Source organism: Amblyomma americanum, chromosome 7 (genome assembly GCF_052857255.1).
Source record: "Amblyomma americanum isolate KBUSLIRL-KWMA chromosome 7, ASM5285725v1, whole genome shotgun sequence".
Lineage (NCBI taxonomy): Eukaryota > Metazoa > Arthropoda > Arachnida > Ixodida > Ixodidae > Amblyomma > Amblyomma americanum.
In genome coordinates, this window is record NC_135503.1 from 123365946 (window position 1) to 123389728 (window position 23783).

The 23783-nt window shown below is 49.3% G+C and overlaps 1 protein-coding gene across 2 annotated transcripts in view; it reads right to left on the reverse strand.

Moving 5' to 3' along the window:
* LOC144097439 (putative thiopurine S-methyltransferase) overlaps window positions 1-23783 on the reverse strand; it is a 60931-nt gene that overhangs the window by 33886 nt on the left and 3262 nt on the right. For both annotated transcript variants that reach the window (XM_077630156.1, XM_077630155.1), the window contains exon 2: window positions 617-709. In XM_077630156.1, the coding sequence (XP_077486282.1) occupies window positions 617-709 (93 nt within the window). The remainder of the gene's footprint in view (window positions 1-616; window positions 710-23783) is intronic.

The following is a 23783-nucleotide window of genomic DNA, read 5'->3' on the forward strand; positions in this document are numbered from 1 at the left end:
TGTTTTAGCTTTGACTGATGTTAAGATATTGCACTTGCAGATGCGTTAAAAATGCGCCTTAAACAACGAGTATCGCTAGTGTATTACGGTTGAAGGAAAAGCTATATGCTTTTAACCGGGGACGACATTCAGTTATGTACAAAGAGGGGGCGCGTTTCTACTAGGTAGCTCTGGCACAAATGGCAAGGAAAAGCTGTAGCTGAGTGTGTCAGGAGCAACATAGGAAGCTTTGTTCTTGATGACGGTATATCGCGTCCATGAACGGCGTACACGGTAGCATTAGTAACAGCCAGCTCTGCAACACTTCAACGCACGAAAACATTTGCGAATTCTACCGTTAACCTATTTCCACTTGCTCCAAATTAGATCTGATTGCCATAATGGTGTGACGCTGACCATATGTGTCCTAAATGAGAAGAGGCAATAATTGTAACAAGCTTTGAAAAAAATCTGCGCGGAATGTTTGCGCATGAGACAATTCAGCCTGGTTTGGCATTTCCGAGGTATGCAAACAATCGCTTTCTTTCGGCTCAAATCGTAACATGCCCGATATTTCGGCTAAGCAATATGTGCTCTCACGTTACCTTTAGCACCTAAGAATTCGCTGCATACTCACCACTTCAATTCGTGCGCTTTTCCGCAGAGGGGAATGAAGACGCGTGCATTCTCTTTTCCAGCCAAGATTACTTCTTTGTTGTGAAGTAGGAACCTGCACAAAGTTAGAACCACAAGAAGTGAAACTTGTCCGCACCATCCACCAAAATGGCGCTTTATTTAATCTGATCCGACAAGTACCCACACTGTTTCAACTGTCCCTCCATATAATGGTTGCAGGCGACTATTTGTCCGCATTTACAGTATTTTTACGCTTTCAGAAAAGTCACTTCGGTAGTTTTCGAACGCAAACCGTGCACAGTTATTATTTTACAGCTTCATGTAAAAAATTGTATTCAGTGCGTCAAAGTAGTTTAAATATATAAAGCGTAAGTAGTACGCATTGTCAAATGCTTGAGGTATCAAAGAAAACACGCGTGCAGCCATATAAAACCATCCCGCAATACTTGCTTGTAACGTACAACAGGTGTCGCTGTAAACTTTTTTGTAAAGGTCTTTACCGTACAGTGCAAAGCAGCGGGGCTGACTTATCCAAGGCATTTGGGTTTAAGGACAGTGAAGGGAAAGTAGATTGTAAGCGGGTAGAAGTAACCAAGCGAAGGTTATTTGATTGGTGGCTAAAATCAAGAGAAGAGTACAATTACACAAGTCAATGGCTAGGTGGCTTGAACCGCCACCCGGTTTAAAAGGTTCAGCCTTATCCATCCATCCATCCATCCATCCATCCATCCATCCATCCATCCATCCATCCATCCATCCATCCATCCATCCATCCATCCATCCATCCATCCATCCATCCATCCATCCATCCATCCATCCATCCATCCATCCATCCATCCATCCATCCATCCATGAAATGTTATGCATTAATGAAATGTTATGCACTAATAAGGTAGTAAATTCTCATTGACATCCACCCAAGCGCAGCCATACGGCACAAAGGAAAGCTATACAGCTTTCTCGGAAACATCGAAGTTAAAGAAAAAGTCTTCCTGATCCGGGGTTCGAACCCGGGATCACCACTTCACCGGAGCAGTCGCTCTACGAACTGAGCTAACCGGGACAGTAAGCTTATGGTAGGGCGAGAGAGAATTGATCAATAAATTGAAGTGGGAGCAGTGTTGGTCAAATGTTTTCAGGGGAAGCCCCCAAGGTGTAGTAAATTTGTAATAATGGAGTAATTACTCATTGGCACCCGCCCAAGCGCAACCATACAGCTACAAAGGAAAGCTACACAGCTTTCTCGGAAACTTCGCAGTTAAAGAAAAATTTGGGCTTTTTGGGAGTTCGAATCCCCTATGCATGCAGTGCGTGACAAAATTAAACGCAGATTGATATTTTGGGGCTCAGCTCGTAACTGTCTTGGTTTTGTTTCACGTATTAGCTCAAACAACACACACACGTACACGCACAACAATATAAGCATGTAACCTCTCTTCCAATAGCGCCTTGAGGGCTTTTATTATATGTTTATTTCTCAGTAACGTGGCCTGAAGTTGCCGACTACAAAAAAAAACTCGAGTTTAAAAACGACTGCTATTGAGGGTGAGGACGAGGAAGGGACGACGACGTGAGGGCCAGATAATTTTTGGAAGTGAGGATGTGGGTGAGGGGGGATTGTACAACTTTTCAAAATAAGATCGAGGTCGAGGGAGGGCCATGGATTCAAAATTGAGAGTGAGGGAGGAAAAGTGAAAATGAGGGTATTTGCCCACCTCTGGTTGCAACACCTCCCTGGACCACAACAGCGGCACCTCCAGAGAGCATGCTTGAGTTCTCTCTGTCGCAGCGAAAGACTTGGTACTTTTTAAGAATATTTTTTTCTTGTGGTCCTAGGCTAGTCTCCTGGATACAGAGTGCTACCGGAGAGAATGGAGTTAATATATCTGTTACGTCAGTGTAAGTGTTTAAAAGTCCGCGACAGTTCCATTGAACTAGAAATGCCATGATTGTAGACTAGTTGGGGATGAGTTTTGGAAACTAGGTTGGTGGGTCTTTTGGACCTGTTATAGGGACTTTATCCTTTTTTTTGCGCTCGAGAGAGTTTTGCCACCACTTCAGCGCGGGCGAGGGAGGAGTTGTGTCCATCACCTCACGAGAGGTGCTGGAGGACCGCGGCTTGGCCGTTGGTGTGTGCGTTTCAAACCTCCACCGACAGAGGGAAGTCGCGCGGGATGCCGACCCATGGACCGGCGCTCCCCGCTTTCGCAATGGCAGGGCAGCTTTCGCTGTCCCCGCCTGGGGCGTGGATGACCCTGCCAGAAGCTCGGTGGAAGTGGCCTTGGCTGGTGCCGAAGTGCTATGTGGTGCTACTACCTTGCGTTCCACATCAGCGAAGTTTGCTTTTGCTGTGAAGGAGCTGTTTGTAAGCGCTAGGTGCTTTCTTGCTTCTTTTAATGAAATGTTTTCCTTCGTTTTTACGGTGATTATCTCTTTTTATTTCTTCCAGGACGGACACGCTCTAAGTACGCCGCGTGGTCTCCTTCGCAGTTTGCGCAGCCTAGCGCTGCGTCACATTCCACAGAATGTTGGTCCTTTGAAGCGAATTTCGTTCAAGTTTTGCGGCTGCGGCAGCTCTGTGAGCTGTGGCCAAACCTTTTGACATTTAAAGTATCTTCGGGGTTAGGGATGTAGTGTGTGACGTTGAATTTCAGGTATCCAACATCGGTTTCTGGTAACGTGCTTGTGTTGAAAGTCAGGACCAAGTGTTTGGTATTTATTTATTTGTTGTGTTTGCGGATTTTGATTCAGTATACATCTGTCACATTTTGGTCGGGGAGCCCTTGCAGGATTTCGTTCTCTGTAAGATGAAAGAAATCTGTTTCAGAGATGACGCATCGGACAGCGTTAAGCGATCGGTGTGCTGTGATGGTTGCGGAAGTGTCCCCAATAGAATCTATATTTGCGAGTTTGGAGGTTTGGACATTTTATAGGAGTGCCAGTAGTAAATCACCGCTGGCTGTTTTCGACACTTTGTTGTCAGGGCCCAAGGACTGTGGTAAGCACTTAAATACCATGAATGGAGATTGTTGTCTACACTTCTTATCTTGTACTTCGCTGTGGACGATATGAAATTTGGCGAATGTTGCTTTCTTTTTTAGAAAAAACCTTTTGCATTGGTCCGCACTCTTCTCAGAGTGCGATCACGTTTTAAAACGAGGGCAGCCATAAAATGCGCATATTTTTTGGCCACAGTGCCAGCCACCCACCACGTAGCCCAACAAGTGGATGGCACAGGAAATTGCAAGCAAGCCCTGCCCCTGCCAGCTGTACATGCCAACTATAACCCAAAATGATGCAACTCAGGGTAATTGGCCACACAAAGGTTAACCCTGGCCGCCAGGAAAAAAGGAAGTTGTAATAAAAAGACAGGAAAGTGAGGGATGGAGGGGAGGACAAGAAAAGGCAACTGCCGAATTTACCCGGTCGGGTCAGGCCGGAGGTGCCGTCTACAGGAAACTGGGGATAAAATGGGGTGTTGCCTTCGCCGAGGAGCCTTAAAGGTCCAAACACCCGACATCGGCTCAACACACCAGGATCTTCTTTTCGCCGGACACGCGATTCCACACACGGCTAGGCACTGGTGCTCGGGTCCGTGGTGATGCACTGTTCACCATCATCCGCGTGCGGGGATGTCCCTGCGGATGCTCGGAAACCCGTGGTGTCGCCACTCACCAACGTCTGCAAGCTGCAGACGCCCGCCCCCCCCCCCCCCCCCCTGCAGGGAACTGCTACTAATTTATGCCTTCACTTGGTTGGGATGGGCACAAGAGCTAGGGTACTGTCACAAGGCAGCCGCTCAAGGAAAAAGGGGATACGTACCATCCCTCCCCGCGAACGGCATAGCCATGCGGACTTGCCGGTAATCCGGCATGACAGCAGCCCGTGCTGCTGCTTGATTCCTTAACCTCGTGCAAATGGCTGAGTAGTTTTGCCAGCCACGGCTCCTACCTGCTTTGGGTGGCAATGTTTCCAACGGTACGGTTTCAACACAAGCATGTACGCTATTGCGCCGCTCACACCATAGCAGCAGGACCCTGTAAACTTCTGTGATCAGCCTTGTCATCTACTTCTGCTTATTAGCTCTTGATATGACCAGTGCTTTATTCTATTCCGTCGTTCTATTCCGTCGTCTCTTTTCTCATTCCTGCCTTCGTCAACATCTGCGTGTGCCCATTCCCATTTCTCTTACATTTTTACAGCGCTAAGCTGTTAACCAAAGCCTTACAGCCAGCGCAGATTTTCACCCCAGTAGAAACAATTGCTGACAGTTTACCATAGCTAAGCAAGAAATATTGTGCTAAAGCAGGTTATTGGACATGGACACCACTGCTGCGTACCTGAGAGCACGATTGAGGTCCCCGCTGACCTAATGAGCAGTTATGTACATTTCCTTTTCTACAAAGCAACGGTCGCAAACTTTGTCAACGCCATAGAAAATGAACCCAATAAGGACGACTTCGCATAGTTTCAGTGCCTCATTTCTGCGAAACGTTCTCAATGCAAGCGTAAGCCGCACACATCTCTGTCACTGCCACCACGTATGTCAAAGCGCGATGGAGGTTTCCAGTGACCTAGGGGACTCAGTTACATGCGTTTCCTTTCTTGACTTTTGCAAACAGATGAATGTTGATGATGACGACGACGTTCAATGCGGGCACGGTGGTGCTGATGCTGAAAAAACTTATTAATGCACAGAAAACCGCGCTACATTGTCCGTGTCCTCAGAACAGGACGCCGCACGACGAGGCCAAGTGTTGAGTCCGCTTTAACAGAGCCCTTTAGGACTCTAGTGTGGAGCAGTTGAGGAGGGCTGTCTCCCATACCTCTCGGATGAGGGTAGGGGAAGGAAGAAAGTGGGAATTTTGAGTAGATGTCCACACCATGTGAAAGATACCGCAGATCTCTCCACAGTTCGGGCAACGCCCATCTATTTTGGAATCAAGGTGACTACGGCCGGACAGAGAAGCGGCCCTGTCGGTTCGCTCCTACACCTTACTCAGCTACTTGGCAGGGGCCGGGTAGAGGCTGTTGCTTTCGCAGTAATGGAAAAATATTTCGTAGAACTGCAGAAGCGGTTGATGAGCTGCTGAGCCAGGGGAACAAGGATAAGGAGTCGGGGGTATGTGTTGGTTAACCCGGCGTCGCCTCTTCGGCAGACGCAGCTACCCGCGTCTCCTCTTTCAAATTTTCCTTTGTGCCAGATGCTCGGAGAAAGAGAGCTCAAGCAGCTGTGTTGGCCGCTTCATTGCACATCGTTGATGAATGCACTGGCACCCAGAATGTCTGGAGAGAGAGACACACAACTTTATTTGCCACAGGTGTTGGTAAATAGGGCAGATGGGTCCTGTGCGGTCCCCAGGGGGGGCACGACATCCTGGGCAGACGAAAGCAGTGCAAGTTGAGTGGTCGTGTCTAGCTGGGTGGGGAGTGGGTCCCAGCTTTTCGCAGAGGAAGCATGCAGGACGGCCGGTGCGGGCGGGTTATTTTCGCATCCCTGGAGGATGTGCGCCTGAGTGGCGGAATCTCTGTAGTTGCAACTTGGACGCGAGGGGTCATATTCCCGTTAGTGATCAGTGACGGCCTAGAGTGGCTGAGAATTAAGCGCGTCTGCAATCTGCGGAGCATGACGGCTTGCGCTCTGTCGAGGTCGGGGTGGCAAGGCGGGAATCGGCGTCTCGCCTCTTTAGTAAACTTTGCGATGTCGGCAAAATCCTGGGGTTTCAGCGATGGCGTCTGGATACTTAGGGCCAGCCGCCCAGATTGTTAATCCTCGGGCAATTCTGTCGGTCCCTTCCTTTCAAGAGTTTCCCGCGTGGCTGGGTACTCAGATTAGGCTAATTTTGCGGTCGAGAATGCTGCCGCGCGGGATGCTTGCTGCAGGAAAGCAGATGCCGCATGCAAAGTAATTTAAGATTCCTCGTTCTCAGTCTCTGAGGACTGTGCGCGTACGGCAGTCAGGGATGGCTAGCGCTATCGCTGCCTCTTCCGCTGCAGCGGGGGATGGGGTGCGCACCGTGGCGGCGGAGCTAAGGGTATATTGCGCCGTCGTGGCAGAGCTCACGTAGGTCATTTCTTCCTGCTTTGCCGCGTCCACGTATGTTGAGTGTTTGTCGGCGCGACAAAAATGATGCAATCCCAAGGCTTAGAGGTGACGGCGCTCGTCGTGTCGGCCAGGGAGCATGTCACTGGGTAGCGGGTTCACAACGAGGCGGCTATGCACGGCTGTCGGGAGGGGGGGTGGAATGAAGATTGCTTTTTGGGTTTATGCTTAGCCGGTCAAGGATGAGACGCCCGTGCTTGGTTCTGGAGAGGCGCTGAATTTGGGCTGTCTTCTATGCCTCTATAAGTTCAGCATTTGTGTTGCAAATGCAAAGTTGGAAGAGGTGATGTGTGATGGCATATTGTGGCAACCCAAGGGCAGCCTTGTACACCCAGTGGATAATGCTGTCTACTGCCTCGTCATCTTTTCGGTGAAGGTGATAGTAAGGTTATGAGTGTATCATCCTGGTGGTGAGAAATGCCTGTGTTAGTCGACAGAGGTCGTCCTCTTTCATGCCTCTACAGCGTGTGGTGATGCGGTGGATAAGGCTGATTAATTGGTCAGTTGTGGTACGGAGGCGTTCTATTCCTTTTCAGTTGTGTGTATTGTTCTGTAGCAGCATGTCCGGGACTCGAATGGCCTGGACGGAGGGTATGGGGTGTATGTTGATGTGGAGGGTGATGAGCTCTCTGCTTTGGGGGCGGGTCGGTGCACTCTCCTGCCACAGATGACAAGCAGTTCTGACTTGTTTGGGAAGCATGTAGGCCGTTTCTCTGTACTACACTGTGGACGGTGCGAATGGCTCTCAGGGGAGATCCAGAGCTGGTCCAGAGGGTGATCTCGTCAGAATATAGGTAGTGTTTTTACGTGAGGTATGGCGTTCAAAAGAGGGGAAGAGGGGACCCTCATGGTGTCATTAAAGAGGAAAGGGGAGAGGGAAGTGCCTTGTAGGGTTCCTGTGGTGCCCAGGGTGATCTTGTCACTGCTGAGTTCTCCACTCTGGACTTCTGTGATGCGGTTGTGCAGGCACTCTGCGACATAATTGTAGGTACGCGTGCGTACATTCATCTCAGCGAGATTTCTCAAGATGGACGCGTGTTATACGTTGTCAAATGCCTTGCTAACGTCGAGGACGAGAATTTTCTGTTTGGCTCAGATGAGGCCTGGGTCGAGTATGACGTATTGTTTTGCCGCATGATGTCTTGAATGTAGAGCCTGGGCCTGAGCCCGACCATAGAGGGCGGGAGATCTTTTTCTATGTGGGTTTGAAGTCTGTGGAGGATGAGGTGCTCCATGACCTTTCGAAAGCAAGATGTAAGAGAAATGGCTCGGAAATTGCTAAGCTCACGTTTTTTGCCCGGATTAGGTATGAAGATTGCTTTCGCATGCTTCCTGGTTTCCGGAAGGCGACCATCATGCCAGTGCCTATTGAAAAGTTCCGTGAGTGCCTCGAAGGACAGGTCGTCGATGGTACGGAGTATTTTGTAGGTTATATGATCTTCACCAGCGGCTTCGGTAGACTTGATGTGACTGAGGGCAGCGCGGACTTCTAATGTTGTGATGTCAGTGTCCATGTCGAGGTTTTGAAGTCCCGTGCAGGCCGTGGCGATTGGGATCTAGGTCGACGTGTCATGTACTTCGATGTCAGGGTGTTGAGCTGTTACTCGTTTGTGCCCTGAAAGGCGCGTACTATTCGGGTGAGGTTCTTGTGGAAAGTGGCTTTAGTGTGGTTCGCATCAAGGAGACGTTTAGGTAGCAACTGAGAGTTTTTATAGCCTAGCTGTCCATTCAGGCGGGCGCATGTTTGATGCCATTGTTCACGGCTAAGGTTGGTCGGGTAAGTTTCGAGTGCTCGCTCAAGGCCAGCGAGACGAAGCTTGAGAGGGCCGTTGTGTTTGAGTACGAGCCAGCGAGCACGAAGGCTACGCTGGGCCTCCTGCATGTATCTGAGTATGGCGTCAGGCTTGGGGCCATCCTCTGCCTGTGTAGCGGGGGGGTGGCATTTGCAGCTACCTGGAGCAATGATTGTGTCCAGGCATCAGGTATTCTATGGGGATGCGTGGGCTTTTAGTACGTACGTATCTGACCGCGTCCCAATTGATGTGTTGGACTGTGCGGCGAGTGGCTTTGCTCTGTGTGGCTGACTATGTCTTGCTGATAACATAGTGGTCCCTGCCTATGTTCATGCGGATGTTCTTTCAGCACGCGTCTGGGATGTTTCGAGTGAAAGTGAGGTCAGGACAGCTGTCCCGTGTGATGCTCCTGCCGATGCGGGTGTGTCTGTCTGGGTCGAGGAATAGTGTAAGCCCGAATGTCTGGGTCGCCTACACTTTGAATCCCCTATGACGACATGTTCTGTGAGTATAGCCCCACTCCTTGTGCGGCGCAATAAAGTCGGCAAGTATGAGAAGCATTCCTGTGCGTGCGGCCATGCAGTCCTTATGGACAAGGGTGGCTACTCGTGTGCTCTTGTCGCGGGAGGGAGGGGTACATTCAGGATAATAATATGGGTGTGTGATCATGTAGGGTGTGCGATGAGGTAGATATAAGGTAGGTAGGGGTGGTCGGTAGGACGCGCAAGTATATGTGGGGGGTTTCGGGGTAATTTATGTCTACTTTATTTACTGTCAGATTTTGATGCACCAGTATGGCGGTGTTGAGTTTTTCGTTTGGTGTTTTTTGTTCATTCTTTGCGGCAGAGATCACAAGTCTGGCGGCTGTATGTTTCTTGAAGCGTTATTATGTGAGCTGTATGCCGCAGGGCCTGCAGGGTGTGCTCCAATTTCGGCCGCTATGCCTTCAAGCCCGAGCAGTTCCACTGCCAGGCTTTGATGGGGGAATCATCCAGCGAGTTTGCCGTACGGTTTGGGGCGCTGCCAGACCGCGATGGGTGATTTCAAAACGTCGCCTGCACGGACGCGAACGGCTGCACTTTGCGACGAGGCGACAATAATCGGTGGTGGGTAGCTAGGATAATTGCGAGGGGTTACTGATTTCAGAGGGTTGGTGGGCTTAGGGGGGCTCCTGAAAGTGTCGTTCCACGTGTTGAGGGTTAGAATGCTGGTTGCCATTGTAACCAGATCTCTAAGAGGAGGCCGATCGTGATAGTGGATCAGTGTAGAGTTTCCTCAAATATGGATATCCGCGCATCGGAGACCTCAAATTTGGCGTCGAGGAGGATGAGCAAGAAGCGGAAAGGCAGATAGGTTAACCGGTAGAATAATCGGTTTGCTACCCAAGATGGGGGCATAGGTGTGTGGGGATAAAAAATGAAAGAGAAAGGAGAGTCGCTATGAACAGTTAGCGTTCGTAAAAGTCACAGCCTATCGTGCAGGCCAGAGGTTCGTAAAAAGCAGCGACGTCTGCTAAAGAAGGGGGGGGAGCGGCTTTACGTTTTGTACGCTTATGTTGGCCTGTATTCATGTTTGGATCACTTACTGGGTCAGAGGTAGGAGCACAAGCCACCTGTTATGGTAGGAGCTTGGAGTTTGCGCACATTCCAAGCTGTGAAGTTTTGCGTTCGCTTGAGCCAATTGGAGTTCGCATAGCGGCATAGCCTTAGCTGCGAGTCGGGCGAGGAGGCGATAGGTTGTAGGGGGGTTTTCTAGCCTACGTGCTTGGGTGTCTTCTTTGCCTGTTCAGCTTGACGGCTGTCCGGGGGCTGCACGAGGCGGAGCCGGAACGGCTGCGGTTGGAGAGGCTGTCACTGGTGGTCTCGCTGCCGAGTGGAGGAATGATTCTTCCCGAGGTGGTTGGCGGCGCTTGTGGGTACGGTCACGGGAACGAGACTGGAGTCTAGGGTTTGTTGCCTCCCAGGCGCTGTCAGAATCACAGGTTGGTGAAGAGGCCTTAGGTAGGGTGGTTAGTATGAAGCGATATTTACAGCTTCTGCTACCGGTAGGGTGGCCATGCTTGCAGAAAATAAACGACGGTTGGCATATTGGTGGTTGGCCCGCCGGAGGATTCTCGTGCGCAGTGCCGCAGCGGCGGCAGGTTGCCTGCCATGGAGGGGGGCACACGTCGGTTCTGTGCCTCAGCTTTCGGAAGTTAAAACCGCCTCCACGGGGCTTTTGTATGAAAAGACTTCGAAGATGAATCCAAGGTACCGCATGTAGCGGGGTAACCTGGCGCTGGCAATGGTGACCACGAAGTGGCGTGTGCGGCCCCTGCGGCGCACGGCAAACACAGGGAGGTCTGGACTTCTGGCTGTGAGCTCGGCCGTGATGTCTGCGTCGCTCTCGTGGCTGTGTGGTCTGTAGATTAATTATCCCCGTTAAAGAGTGGGTGGTGGCTGGGGCGTGCGAGGCGACCAGAATGGCGCCTTTAATTACGGTGATTGTTTGGACCTTGACCTATAGGAGAGCGCGAGCCCTCTCCGGGGTACTGACTTGACGGTTTTGTTGCTCGGATGGATTCTAAATTAGTCGGTGGTGATAGCCACGCTGCCAACCATTTGTGCAACGTTGTAAACAGCTACGGCCGTTTGGGTGGTCTGACGGCGTTCAGATCGGCTGCACCTTGAGAACGAAGGACGATTTTATAGTAATCCGCCGGCAGGAGAGGGAGCGGTAGTCTTTTCGCAGCCGCCTTTTAACAGTCACTGGGCAGGCACGCGCACTTTCCTTCTCATTCTTCTTTCAGTCACATCAACAACACAGCTGGACAGTGTGGCAGTTTAACATGAGGCGAGATTGGCTGCCGCAATAAGATTTTGCTCTCGCGCATAATACACCGACGCTGGTCTGTTCGCGCCGCCGCGGGTTCAATACACAGTCGTGCCAAATATTCATTTCATTTCTGCTGGTGTGTGAGAGGCTTCAGGATCACCTCGCCTTTATCAAGATTGCTAGTGTAATAGTGCATTCTCACTAAAAAGCGTAGCGATCGTTAACTATCTGAGCGAATAGCCTGGAGCGAATACCTTGTGCTAACTACGTCGTTACTGAACGCACTCGTGCGCATGTCCCGGGCATCGCGCCTACAACAACTTCGCCGATATAAACGGAAGCGCAGCTTTAGCAACAGGGTAGCAAACGTATTGAAACCACTGTTTCAGCAGTCTCAGAACCGAAAAGCTTAGGACGAACGCTCTCCAGGACACTGTCTACAGTGAACTGCACGAAGAGATGCTTAAGCTCGTGGCAACAAATTTATTAGACCCTAAATTACAGGCGGTGCCGCTCCCAAGGCGGGAGCACCGCGATCACGCACTCATGAATGAGAGCATCATTCATAGCAATAAAAAAATGGCTGTGTTTTAGCTCTGGTTAACCCTAGTTGAATTGCGAAAGCTTGGTTTCCTCGGCGCGTCGTCTACGCAGCGTCTCATTCCGATGCTCTCGAGAACTCAAACCGGTCTCTTCCGCAGTTGAAGAGTCGCTCTGGGACGTGGCACGACTTCTTTTAGCCGCATCTTCGTTACGATGCTTCTCGAGTCTTGCGGCGCATTCTTCTGGCGTCTCTTGAGCGCATTGTTTCTTCCTCGCTTCATTCTGTCGTTGTTGCGTCTCTTTCGCACTCTCCATAACGACTAAAATACACTGAGCCCGCCCGCCCACACACACACACACACACACACACACACACACACACACACACACACACACACACACACACACACACACACACACACACACACACACACACACACACACACACACATATATATATATATATATATATATATATATATATATATATATATACCCCGCTAGGCGACACCTCCTCTCCCTCTACCCCAGCGGAGAACATCTGGTGGAGTGATCGGCGACTGTAGCGGCGCCGGCGGCGGCGCCATCTGTTGGAGCGCGGCTGCGGCGTTGCTAGGCAAGGACGGCTCAAGGTTTTTCAACGGCCACGGCATGCGGCATACGGCTGAAGTGCGCGACGAGCCGAAATGGCTCGCTGGCTGGCATAGTCAAGCTTTCACTTTAATTACCTGAAGCCACCATGACTGGTTGCTGGATTCAACAGAAGCTGCATCAAGGACCTCAAGAGCTATAACTGAAGAAGTTTAACTCGTGATAAAGCACCTTCGCCTTGAGGAAACGGCCGTTATGATGACAGGGCTTCCGTCTACGTAACCCATAGGTTACAAGGCATAGAACGAGACGTTCCCTTGACGCTTTTCCAATAACTCACAAAACTGCAGGATTAAATTCTACTCTGGTCCGACCATTAGGGGAGCGAAGATGGCTTCCGAAGATGAAGCTAAAGTCTCGTCAGTGATCTTCACAGTCGCCCATTGGAAAGTGAGATCATTCCGAATCACTAGAGACATGAACTTCTGTGTTCTCTAATAAACGTTTGCTATTCTATAAGTTGTGGCCAGTCTTGTGGTAGCATTTTTATTCCAGACATTCTTACACAGAACGCAGGGAATATACGGCATGTGCCACACCAGCGAGCATTGACCAGGCTGCTCAGATTTTGTGACGAACAGGAATGATCTCGGCTCGCTGTCAGACAAGGCACTGGCGCCTATAAGACACACCCATGGTGTCACAACCCTCTGCTGACATATTGAGAGCAACCTTCCAATGCCAGAAAAAGTGATCTTGGACTTCAAATATCGTCGTGTACTTGGAATTATTGCTTGTTCTGCTGTCAGAGATGCGGCCAAACCGGGAATTGCCGCAGTTCGCGCCTATGTCAGATCTATTTGGATTGGAGACAACTGTATCTCGGTATTGAAATCCAAAAGCACGAAAAATGAAAGTAACCATGTGTCACAAAATTCGGCGCATAATCAAAAAAATGGCGCTGCTCCTAAGCAATCTCGTCCGCGCGCTTTAAAATAAAAGAAAAACAGCGGAAAAGGAACCCCGGACAGCATGTAGCTTTGCGTGTGCTGCTGCTCTTTCCGTTTAGCTCCCCGGCGCGGTGGCAGCGGCGCCAACCGAAACATGACCGCGCGCGCCGTCGATTGTTCCAGAAGGCCCGAGTGATTTCTACTCACAGTCGACGGAGAGGGCGTAGACTCGACCGTGCTAAGTGATGTCTTCTCCCTTTTCCCCTCGCGTCGCCGACAGCGCAAGACGACAAAGCATTCGATGCTTCTGCAACCCGGTCTCCGCGCTTGCCAAATGGGGTCGCGCGCCCGGCGCGAGAAGGAGAAGGAGCTTGTGCAGATGATACTGCGTGTATGTGCACCCCTGACTTTGCGCGAAGAACGAACAGAAGCAGACAGCGCCTATAAATGAGGGGCTCTAACAGCTCTCTGTCAGCCCGAGCCGCCGTTGAAGCTTCAGAGAAGCGCGCCCGCTCCACTCCCGGGAGACCAGCACTCGACCAGCACGAACCAGCAAGGCAACGTGCGCCAGTCTGCGGATCGGCTGCGTCATGCTCCTCAGGTCTTTGGACTGTCGCAGTGCCCGGTGAACAAATTGTGTTTTGTTTGTTTGACTCTCTCTGTGTTAGTGCACTTTAGGCGCAAAGATTTTTTTGAATCGTAATCTCTCTCAATTGTTGCTTTGAACGAGTGGCATTGTATTTGTAAATCACTTTGTATGTGCTCGTACGAGTGAGTGTGAAATCCTCTGTATCATCTGTTTGCTGTATAGACTTTGTTTTCTTTCGTGGACCTTTGGCTCCGACCCATTCCCTGGCTTGCGACCGGCGAAAGCTGGGCACCAAACGACCAACCCCTTGTCACTTGGTAGCTGGTCTCCGGCTGAGTTTGCCATGCCGAGTCGAGGGCATCTCCTCTGTGACCGAGACCGCTACGCCTACACGCTTTATGGATGTCTGGGAGTGCACGCTAAATTGCGCGAAGTGGTGACACCATGCTTCTTCCTTCTCGGGGTTCCCTAAAACATCGAGTGTTCAGCTCTCCGACGACACTGAATAATTTTTTTAGATCAGCTTGCTGATATGCATAGCCTCGTAATCTCGAATCAATAACTTCAGAAAATTATCTGCTGGGCTAGTTAGTAGAGCACAAGGAGATGTGAGATACTAGAGGCGGCAGAATTTAGCAGGACGAGCGCTAATCGCAACCGTTGCGGGTTGCGCTTGCCCTGTCAAGTTCAGTCCTCACTTGTCCTCCGCGGCGCTTTCAATATTCGGTATGATCGAATCTGTTATTTCAGTGCGGCAGGCCTGGGACAACTATCATCACATGAAGGCCTTCTATTCTAAAATTTTGCTTCAAAGCAGCTTACTCGGGAAAATTCCAATAGTCCTAGTTCTAATGTGCACGATCAGTGAGCAATTTCGTCGCATACGTCGGCGTAAAAGAGATCAGCTCGGCACCAACCGTGTAGCCTATTACAAGGTCCTTCTACGCATTCTACCAGTAACGGTCCTTACCCCAAACCTGCGGCAGCCAAACCTCAAGTAGCATCAGTAAGTGGACATAGTTCTTCCCTCTTAGTAGCAATGCTGGTCTTTCCCATGCTTTTTAAAGCAACAAGAGCGACTTTTTCGGCTTTTGCTTAGATAGGTCAAGTCCCGGAATTAAATACTATGCTATATGTAGAAGCTTTAGTGGTTGAGCGACCTATGTTGTCCCTGTAGCATGCAATATGGTACAAAGGACATTTATTACAGTGTCCCTGGTCTCCAGTGAAATGCTAACTGCTTAAGATAAAAAAGTGCGATGTTTCGTGAAAATCTTGTGACATAACTTTCTTGTGTTGTGTATTGAGGAAGCTGGTGTCTGTGAGAATTTCTTTTCTCAAATTTCAGTGAGGTGACCGTTATGCTGTGACTTGAGGAAAACGATGTATGTCCGGAAAGACCTACGATCATTCTTGATTCGATGTAGGGACTAAGTCAATCCAAACTACGCGGCATGAAGTAGCTTGTGGGAAGGGCTCTCTTAGATTATAAGTAATAGCTTGCATTCTTAAAGGCGTATCTCAAACGCTCACAGAACTCAATGAGCTAGGGTTCGCTGAGGGGCCCATGAAGAGATCGTTAAATGTGCTTCCGAAAAATGCAATGTATGGGTGCTCAATGACTGCTCACGGACCTTTCTACGTAACTATCAATATTAGAGGAGTTCAGATTTGACTCTTCGCGCACGCTATCTTTGAAATGGGCCGGTGTGGGAAAAACACAAATGTAGACGCGGAACTGACCACTCTGCCGTAAACGTAAATCCCACTCACCACGCTGTGAGAGATGCCCACGCAAAACTAACCAACAGGTAGGCTTGTCGTTTCAACATAACTGAAAAAGTTGGCGCGGACATTGAGATTTAGTATTGCACATCGCTGCGACAAGAAAACTTGAGTTTTGTAATCAAGCATGTCCCTACACCTGATGACTTCAGTAGTACTGACGGAGAGTATGAGCGCCTGGGGGCTCTTCAAAAAAAACATGAAAGGCGATTATCGTCAACACAGGCTGTTAGAACTCAAGCCTCTACCAGACATATACTTATGCAGAAGTTAGGTAATAAGCTGTAGCTTAGTTTCTGCGGAACATAAGCACTTCAGATACCCGTATCATGAGGTCTATCGTAATCTCTGTCGTAAGCGTACCCGGCGCTCAGAATAATCAAATCGCAGCCATCACAATAGCACAGGGCGTTAAGTAACAGTGTTTGCTGTCCAGTTTTGTCCGCTTACAGATCATTCTAGCGCTGCAGTAGACTGTGAAGAATTATCGTGCTCAACTGGATACGGCCAAGAAAGATAGCTCTTGATTTCATATCAGGAACACACTTATTTTCAAATATGAACGCCCTGGCGGGAAACATACAGGTTGTCTTGCACGGTGTCGCTTTTGTGGTAAATTATGCGCAGCGAGGTAAAAAAAAATTGGCCTGTTCAGCCAAAAAAAAGCCTGTCCAGTGCCGGAAATGCATGAAGATAGGACACGTGAACAGTGTGTGCAATTTCCCCATCTTGTGCCCACAGTGTACTACGCCACACAGCGGCGATTCTTGCCGGGCAACAGTCCTCACATGTGCCAATTGCCGCGGCCCTCATGACGCTGCCTCAAAAGATTGTCCTCGTCTGAGAAGAGAAAGAGGGACACTCAAATAAATGACAAGAGACAATTCCGCACACAGAGCAGCTGCCCCTAATGTGCCACGAGGTCATCGTCCTTGTCACAGACCTTCTAAATGTGTAGCCAGCGTTCGAAAGGATCGTTCACGAATTTCCGGAACTTGTCCTCCCCCTCCGCATACTGCTTTAAGGATTAGGAGCGATATGAGTGGCGAGGCACAGACGGTTGTCGCCTTGGCCATCCCTGCCTGAGCTACACACACCCGCAGTTACCGAGCAGATATTGCGTACTCAGAGTCCCGAGCCCATTGCTAATCAAGCTTAAGTCACACCTCCGGTCCAAGACCGGGACCGGCAAGTGACTTGGCCATCACTCCCGAAGCACTCCACATCCTCAATGATAGAACAGTAACCGCGCACCCAGTGTGTTGAGCCTACTGCTGGTCGGGTAGTACGTCAAAAACCAGACCAGGTCGCACAAGAACAAGTGATTGCAATGCTGAAGCCAATCTTTAATGCCTTGCGTGTGCTGCTTTTCAGCATGAACATACCAACTGCACAGAATGCACTGCAGATGCTGGATTTGTTGAATCCAGTGCTTGCAGCTGTCCAATAGCTGACACAACGCATCCTCCAGCCCCATTCTTCCGAGAAGAAGTCCGATGCTTACGTTGCCATCAACATTATCAGCCGCAACGGTAAGCAGCCTTTCTTCACACTGAAACGTCTGTGCTGCCTTGTGATGGAGGGCCCTCGGTCTGTTCAGGTCGCAGCATGCGGCAGCTCTCAAGGTGTGCAGGCTACAGCTGCGGCGGCCTGTGACTTACAGTGCTTGTGTCATTGCCTGTCGTGCTTGCTACAGACGGCATTTCTCTACTTCTGCTTATTCTTTTATGCCCCCTCATCCTTCTCCCACCGTGCAGGGTAGCCAACTGGAACAGCTTACTGGTTTACCTCCCTGCCTTTCCTTTACCACTTCTCTCTCTCTCTATCTCTCTCTTGGCATAAATATATGGTAAAAACGCCCCTAAGGCTAGTCATGTTGGCAAAAACATGCAGAAGATGAGGATTATGCATTGTTATGGCGCAAGGTCATATTTAGCCAAAGAGCGCCATGACACAAGGTATTTCCGACTTCTCAAGGCGGGGTCAAAGACCCATTTGCCAAGCATTTCACCCTAAATAAGTCGAGCACCAGACCAGGGGAAAGCTTGTACCCATTGTATCACCGGTGGGTACCCGGCGGCAGTGGGGATCGAACCACCCACCTCCTGCATGCGAGGCGGACGCTCAAGTAACAAAACATGCAGTTGAGATATCGCATTTGAAGTGTGCGCGTCAGCCATTCAGAGGCTGTTGTAGAGGCCTCTGAACGCAGTAAAATGCGGATTTGCCAAGAGGATTTGACCGTAATGAGCAATGCCGAAACGTTGAGAAGAACCCCAGCAGATGAACAAGTCCAAGATTGTGAAAATCAGAGAGGTATAGTTGCGGAAAGGTTGGGCTGTTTTTTTAACGTCCCGAAGCGACTCAGGCTATGAAGGACGCCGTAATGAAGGTCTCCGAGAATTTCGACCACCTTGGATTCTTTAACGTGCACTGACATCGCACGATATATGGGCCTCTAGAATTTCGCGTCCACCGAAATTCGGCCACCGCGGCCCGGAAGTTGCGGAAAGGGACGGGTGCGTAGTTATGCCGCATTTTGCTCCGAAATCGCCATTTCGATGCTTTTGAGGAGTCGAATCTGCAATTTTTCTAGTTGCATGCCACATTAGACCTTGAAATGTAGGTAGCTTAAGCAACGCTCCACTGCCCTCCCTCCGAGAGCAGGCTCCTGTCACCGGTGAAGATTGAGCGACCCAGGTTGCTCTTCCCGAGCAACTTCTCGGCAGCAAGCATCAATTTAACCAACTTCTGCCGCGGTCGGCAGTTTTCTCACAATCCAATGGCCAGGTTGCCATTACTGCACAAGGTCATATGATGTAGATGGCCCATCTGCCGCCTACGTGGGTCACGTAAGTTGCTGCTCTCTGGATTTTTCGTGAATTTTTCGCTGTTGCTAAACGACGCCTACGACGCCGACTTATGCAACAGGGGCTCCTTGACACTCTTGCGTTAAATTTGCCTAAGTTCACGTGTAATCTTGTAAATATTTCGCCGCCCACAGTCAAGGAGCCTCTTCACCACGCATGAAATGTTGCTGATATCACCCCTGTCTTGATGTGCTGCACGTTCACTCTTCTCTGCAGCTCGTTTGGTTCTATCAAGCCGATAAACTGCTTAGCAAATTGATGGACAAAATGATGATGATGATGATTATGAGTTTTTATGGCGCAAGGGCACCTGAGGCCAGAAAGCGCCATGGCATAAGATATTTTTTTTTCTCAACGGTGGGGTCAAGGACACATTTCTCAAGCATTTCGCCCTAAAGAAGCCCAGCACCAGTCCAGGGGAAAGATTGTACCCATTGTATCACCGGTGAGTACCCGGCGGCACTGGGGATCGAACCCCGCACCTCCCGCATGCGAGGCGGATGCTCAGCCACTTGGCCACCGCAGCGGAACGGAGAAAATGTTTGGTAAAGTCGTGCACAAACCTTTCTAGAGTTCCCGAATGCCGCGCTCAATGGTGCATTTAAGATCGCCACTTCCTGGCTGGTGCGATACAGCCCTTAAATACACGAACAGTTGGATACGGTTCAAGAGAATCTGCACGCAGCAAAAGGTGAGATTTAGAGTCCTAGGCTAGTCTTAAGTGACACAAGTATACTCTATGGTGCGCTGTTCCAGTGCTCTAGAAAGGTGCGTGGACGGCTGTGCGAGGCTTCAGTCATGGCGCATTGATATCCGAGTGTTCTCGCATTCATGTGATGCGTTCTTGGACGTTGGTGCGCAGTTGATGTTATGTACTTGGTCGCTTGTATTGAGTACGGGCGATGACACAGTACTTTTGTGTATAATTTATGCAGTCGACATCAAATGCCACGTGTATGTTCTACAGAGTTTAGCGGACAGTGGTGGGAGTAAAAGAGCACTGATTTGGATGCCTAACTTTCTGAGTGCCAGAAAAATGTTAATTCAGATGATTGCAGGAAGAAGTGCAGACCATGACTTCATGCACGGAGTGCCACAGGGCGGCGTGCTGCGAGCTTTTGTTTTCAACTTCGTGATAGGGAATTCACCGCTAAAGCAACAACCTGCTTTCTAGGCCTCTCTGTACGGCGCTGATGCCTGCATTTCGGCTTCAGGCAACAATAAGAACCTCATCTAGTTCATTTACAGGAATTATCAGACGCCTTAGACCGCTTTTTAAAAGAAAGACAATTGATGCCTTCAGGCGTGAAAGCCGCTGCACTGCCTTTTAACCGAAATCTGCTTAAGGATTTCTGCACCTCACTCCAAGAACAACGATTGATGAGTGTCAAGGAGCACCTTTTTTATGGCATAGTTCTACACGATTTGTGGAGGCAGTCTTGTTGTTGCCTTAGTTTGTTTTTCGCATTCATTACTTTTGTCTGTACTTCATGCCTCCCACTCCTGCTCACAGCCTCACCTTGAGACTACCAGTATTCTATAAATAAAATAAACAAATAAAATAGAAAAGCAGATTCACAGCACTTCAACGTGTTTCGCAGCGCTCCATGTTCATGCTGAAAAGTTCGATGTTCTCTCCGTTTAAAATGCTCAATGCGCTCATTTGTAAAAACTGCCTACTCTGCACTCACACTTCTCGCGCTTTCACAAACTGTCAAGGAGAGCTTGTACAGGCTGATAGCCAGCGACTTCACGTGTTTGGACGTTGCCCAAGCAACATAAGACTTTCTTGTTAGTGCGTAGGCATGGTGCCCCGATTAGAAGTTTTGCGAAGAACAGCGACTTTCCGGCGCAAAAATCGCCTAGTGCCACAGCCTAATTGGCACCCATTAGTTTCTACGCTGTAGGAACGTGATGAATGCCAAATGTAAATGTAGTTGTAGAACAGTGAAAAATTCACAATTCATGAGTTTATGAAAGCAGGATGCTCAAACCATTAGGCCACCGCTTCGGTAACAAAGAACCATAAATGGGCGTTCACCGCACAGGGAAGATTAAATTATTCTAAAGGGTGCTTGTTGTCTGTAGAGCCGTTTCCCAGCATTTTACCTCTGATAAACCAAGCACCATGGACAGGGCAAAGGTTGTGCCCACTGGAAAGCTGTGTGTGCTAGGGAGCGCGGGTTATCCAACCCAGCGCTTCCCGCACGGAAGGCCTTCCACTCATGCTTACAGTTTCACCTTGAGGCCAACACTATATCATAAATAAAATAAACAAACAAAGCAGAAGAGCTGATTAACGGCGCTTCAACGCGTTTCGCAGCCCTGCAAGTTCATGTTGAAAAGTTCAATGTTCTCTCCGTTTAAAATGTTCAATGCGCTCATTTGTGAAAAACTGCATACTCTGCACTCCCACATCTCGCGCTTTCCCAAGAATCACTGGGCCATCACTGAGGTCAACTTCGGCGACTAACCGGTGGCATCGAACTGACTAAAAGTACGTTGGTGTACGAAACGCCTGCAAAATTGCCATGGCCCCGAAAGAAGCAGCACACAGTTGTCTTCCCAGAAAAACCCGGTCACTGCCGTATTCCCGGCAACACCAAGACTGACGCAGCGACTAAGCAAGCTCGTGCCGAACTACTTCTTCCAGCCACCTATTTTCGTGATGCGAAATTCCCAGTCTTTTAAAGATGAAGCGAGTTGGAATGAGAAAAAGGAGTGGTTAGATTAATATCATACCAGCACTGACCTTATGGGTTTTTTTGAAAATTTACCATATGAATTTTTAAAACATAAATCGTCCGAGCAGGGCAGTAGGTTTTAAGCTCAGCGCTTGTACGTTTTTCTTTTCCTTCTTCCTTCATTTTAGTGGCGCAGTTCACTTCTTTCATAATCAGCTACTAATTCGCCCGCTACACTATGTTGCAACAATTCTTACAAGCTTTACTCCCTGCTAAAGAAAATGTTATTGACAATATTGCATCCATAGCATGCACATTTTTAAGTTCTTTAACATGCGAAAAGCTATTGATTCCGCACAGCACAAGATTCTTTTGAGCAAACTGAGCAGTTACGGAATACGCGGAAGTCTTCTGAACCTGCAGAGAAATTAGGTAACCGAACACAGCCCTCGGTAGCACACAATGTAGCGCCCTGTGGCTCCCACTTGGGGCATGTGTGGCTTGGGCAACCTCTGTAGTACGTACGTCGGCCACCGATGGGGAATAAGTGGGCAAGCCCAACTGGAGGGTTTCCCGGCTAAAAGCTGCATAGGCGGCTTGACTGGGTCCAGGAAACCCCTACAAGCAGTATCACACGAACGGTACAAGAAATTTTCAAAACTTGTCACATATACAGTAGTATAATATTTCAAGAAAAACACTCGACACATATATACACTGACTCATATATGGGTGCCATATTGGCGTTGCTAGGGCTAACTCAGACCACTTTCATGCATGCAGCCTTCTTCGGTCCCTTGCAGAGAACTCGAGGGCAGATGCAGAAAAATTTAGGCTCTCAGTGAGGAAAGCCTCCTCATGCACATAGGGGGCTGCCCACACAAAACCGTTGTAGGTCCCCATAGGCCGGGGCGGGGCTGCAAGACGCGTGCCTGCATGCTGCCTACATCTGCCTTGACGGGGATATGAGCTATGAAGAAACATGACTGGGGGCTCCATGCAAGAGAAAAAGCGCCAAGTCGAAATGCAGCTGCCGTTGAAATGCCGCAGTAACGCCGTATTTAGCCCGTAGCGGAACTGCACACCTGAACGTGCTTGCATACTGTAGCGACCCGCGCAGCTGGTAGTGGCAGAATTTCAAAAAGGACGAAGTGCCGAGCACGCGCTGAATAGAACGCTCGGAAACTTGGCCAGGGCTGGACGCTACAGCCACCGCTACGCTGCTAACTGCCCTCCGGCAGCCCTCAATAAATGTGGCCGCGGTCGCCTTCCTGGGCAACCTGCACAATGCTATCATGAATATCTTCTTTCATTTTGCAAATTTGCATTGTGCGCGCCTTGCCTGCTATTTTTATTTCCGCCGCCACAGCTCAGGTGCCACCGTAGTAAAGGCAGATGCCGAGGGTAGCAAAAATCTTTCTTTTTGATTTTTATACTTCTTTTAATTTTTGAATAAGCACTACTACTACTTCTACTACTACTAATACTACTACTACTACTAACTTATACGCTTGTAACCTGGTCTTATCTTTGATTTGTATAAAAATTCTGAACATTCAGAACTCGCTTACCAGAATTACCATGTTATGACTCTTTCACTCATGCAAACTGAGCAAAAGGCGAAAACATACCCAGCATAAATGTGCCACCTTACCAGGTTGCGCTGAACCTCCTGCGAGTTTCCAAATCATTCTTTTTTACGATTGTAAGCAGACACTTAGGCTGCATGCAGTAGAGCCAACATAAAGTCGGTGCGGGCATCCCACATTTCCCGCATGCCCGAGTATTTTGGGCTCTTTTGATCGGGCTGGCATATAAAAGTTTAGAAAATGCCGTTGAGGCATGAGGGTCTGTTGGGAGCGGCTGGATATAGGGCTGCTCCAAAGTACCCACATCGGCCCCTAAGAGAAAATATGTGGGTGAGGCCAAAATGGGCTGGCGCCTGTAGTACCGCCGTAAGTTGTATAGTGGTATTGGGGAGGATAACGGGTTTTTGGTCCTCAGGGGCCGCCCCCTTGTGTCTAAAGTTCGACCGATGGGGGAGTTGGGTGGGCTCCTCGCATGGCGCAACGCAGGCTAAATGACGTGAGCCCCACAAAGGTTGCCTACATCGGCCCCAAATGGGACCGATCGTCGATCTTTGTAGGTAGCCCATGTTGGAACAGGTTGCAGAAACCATATTGAGCCCATAGGGGCTCGTCTGCATTGCGTACAGAGGACTTACAGGCAGTCTCAATTCGTAGCTCACTTTCTGCTACCGCGGCATGTTAAATGATATATTAAATAGAACAAATAGGTCTACTTTAGGCGCAGTTTTCATTTCATTGGATATAAAGGATATCCGTAATTTACCTGGTTCGCCAGACTTCTTCATGCAAGTTGACGCTACTACTGTTTACTTCACAGCAGGTACATTGTCGGGTTTAGAAAATTGAATCAATGAACG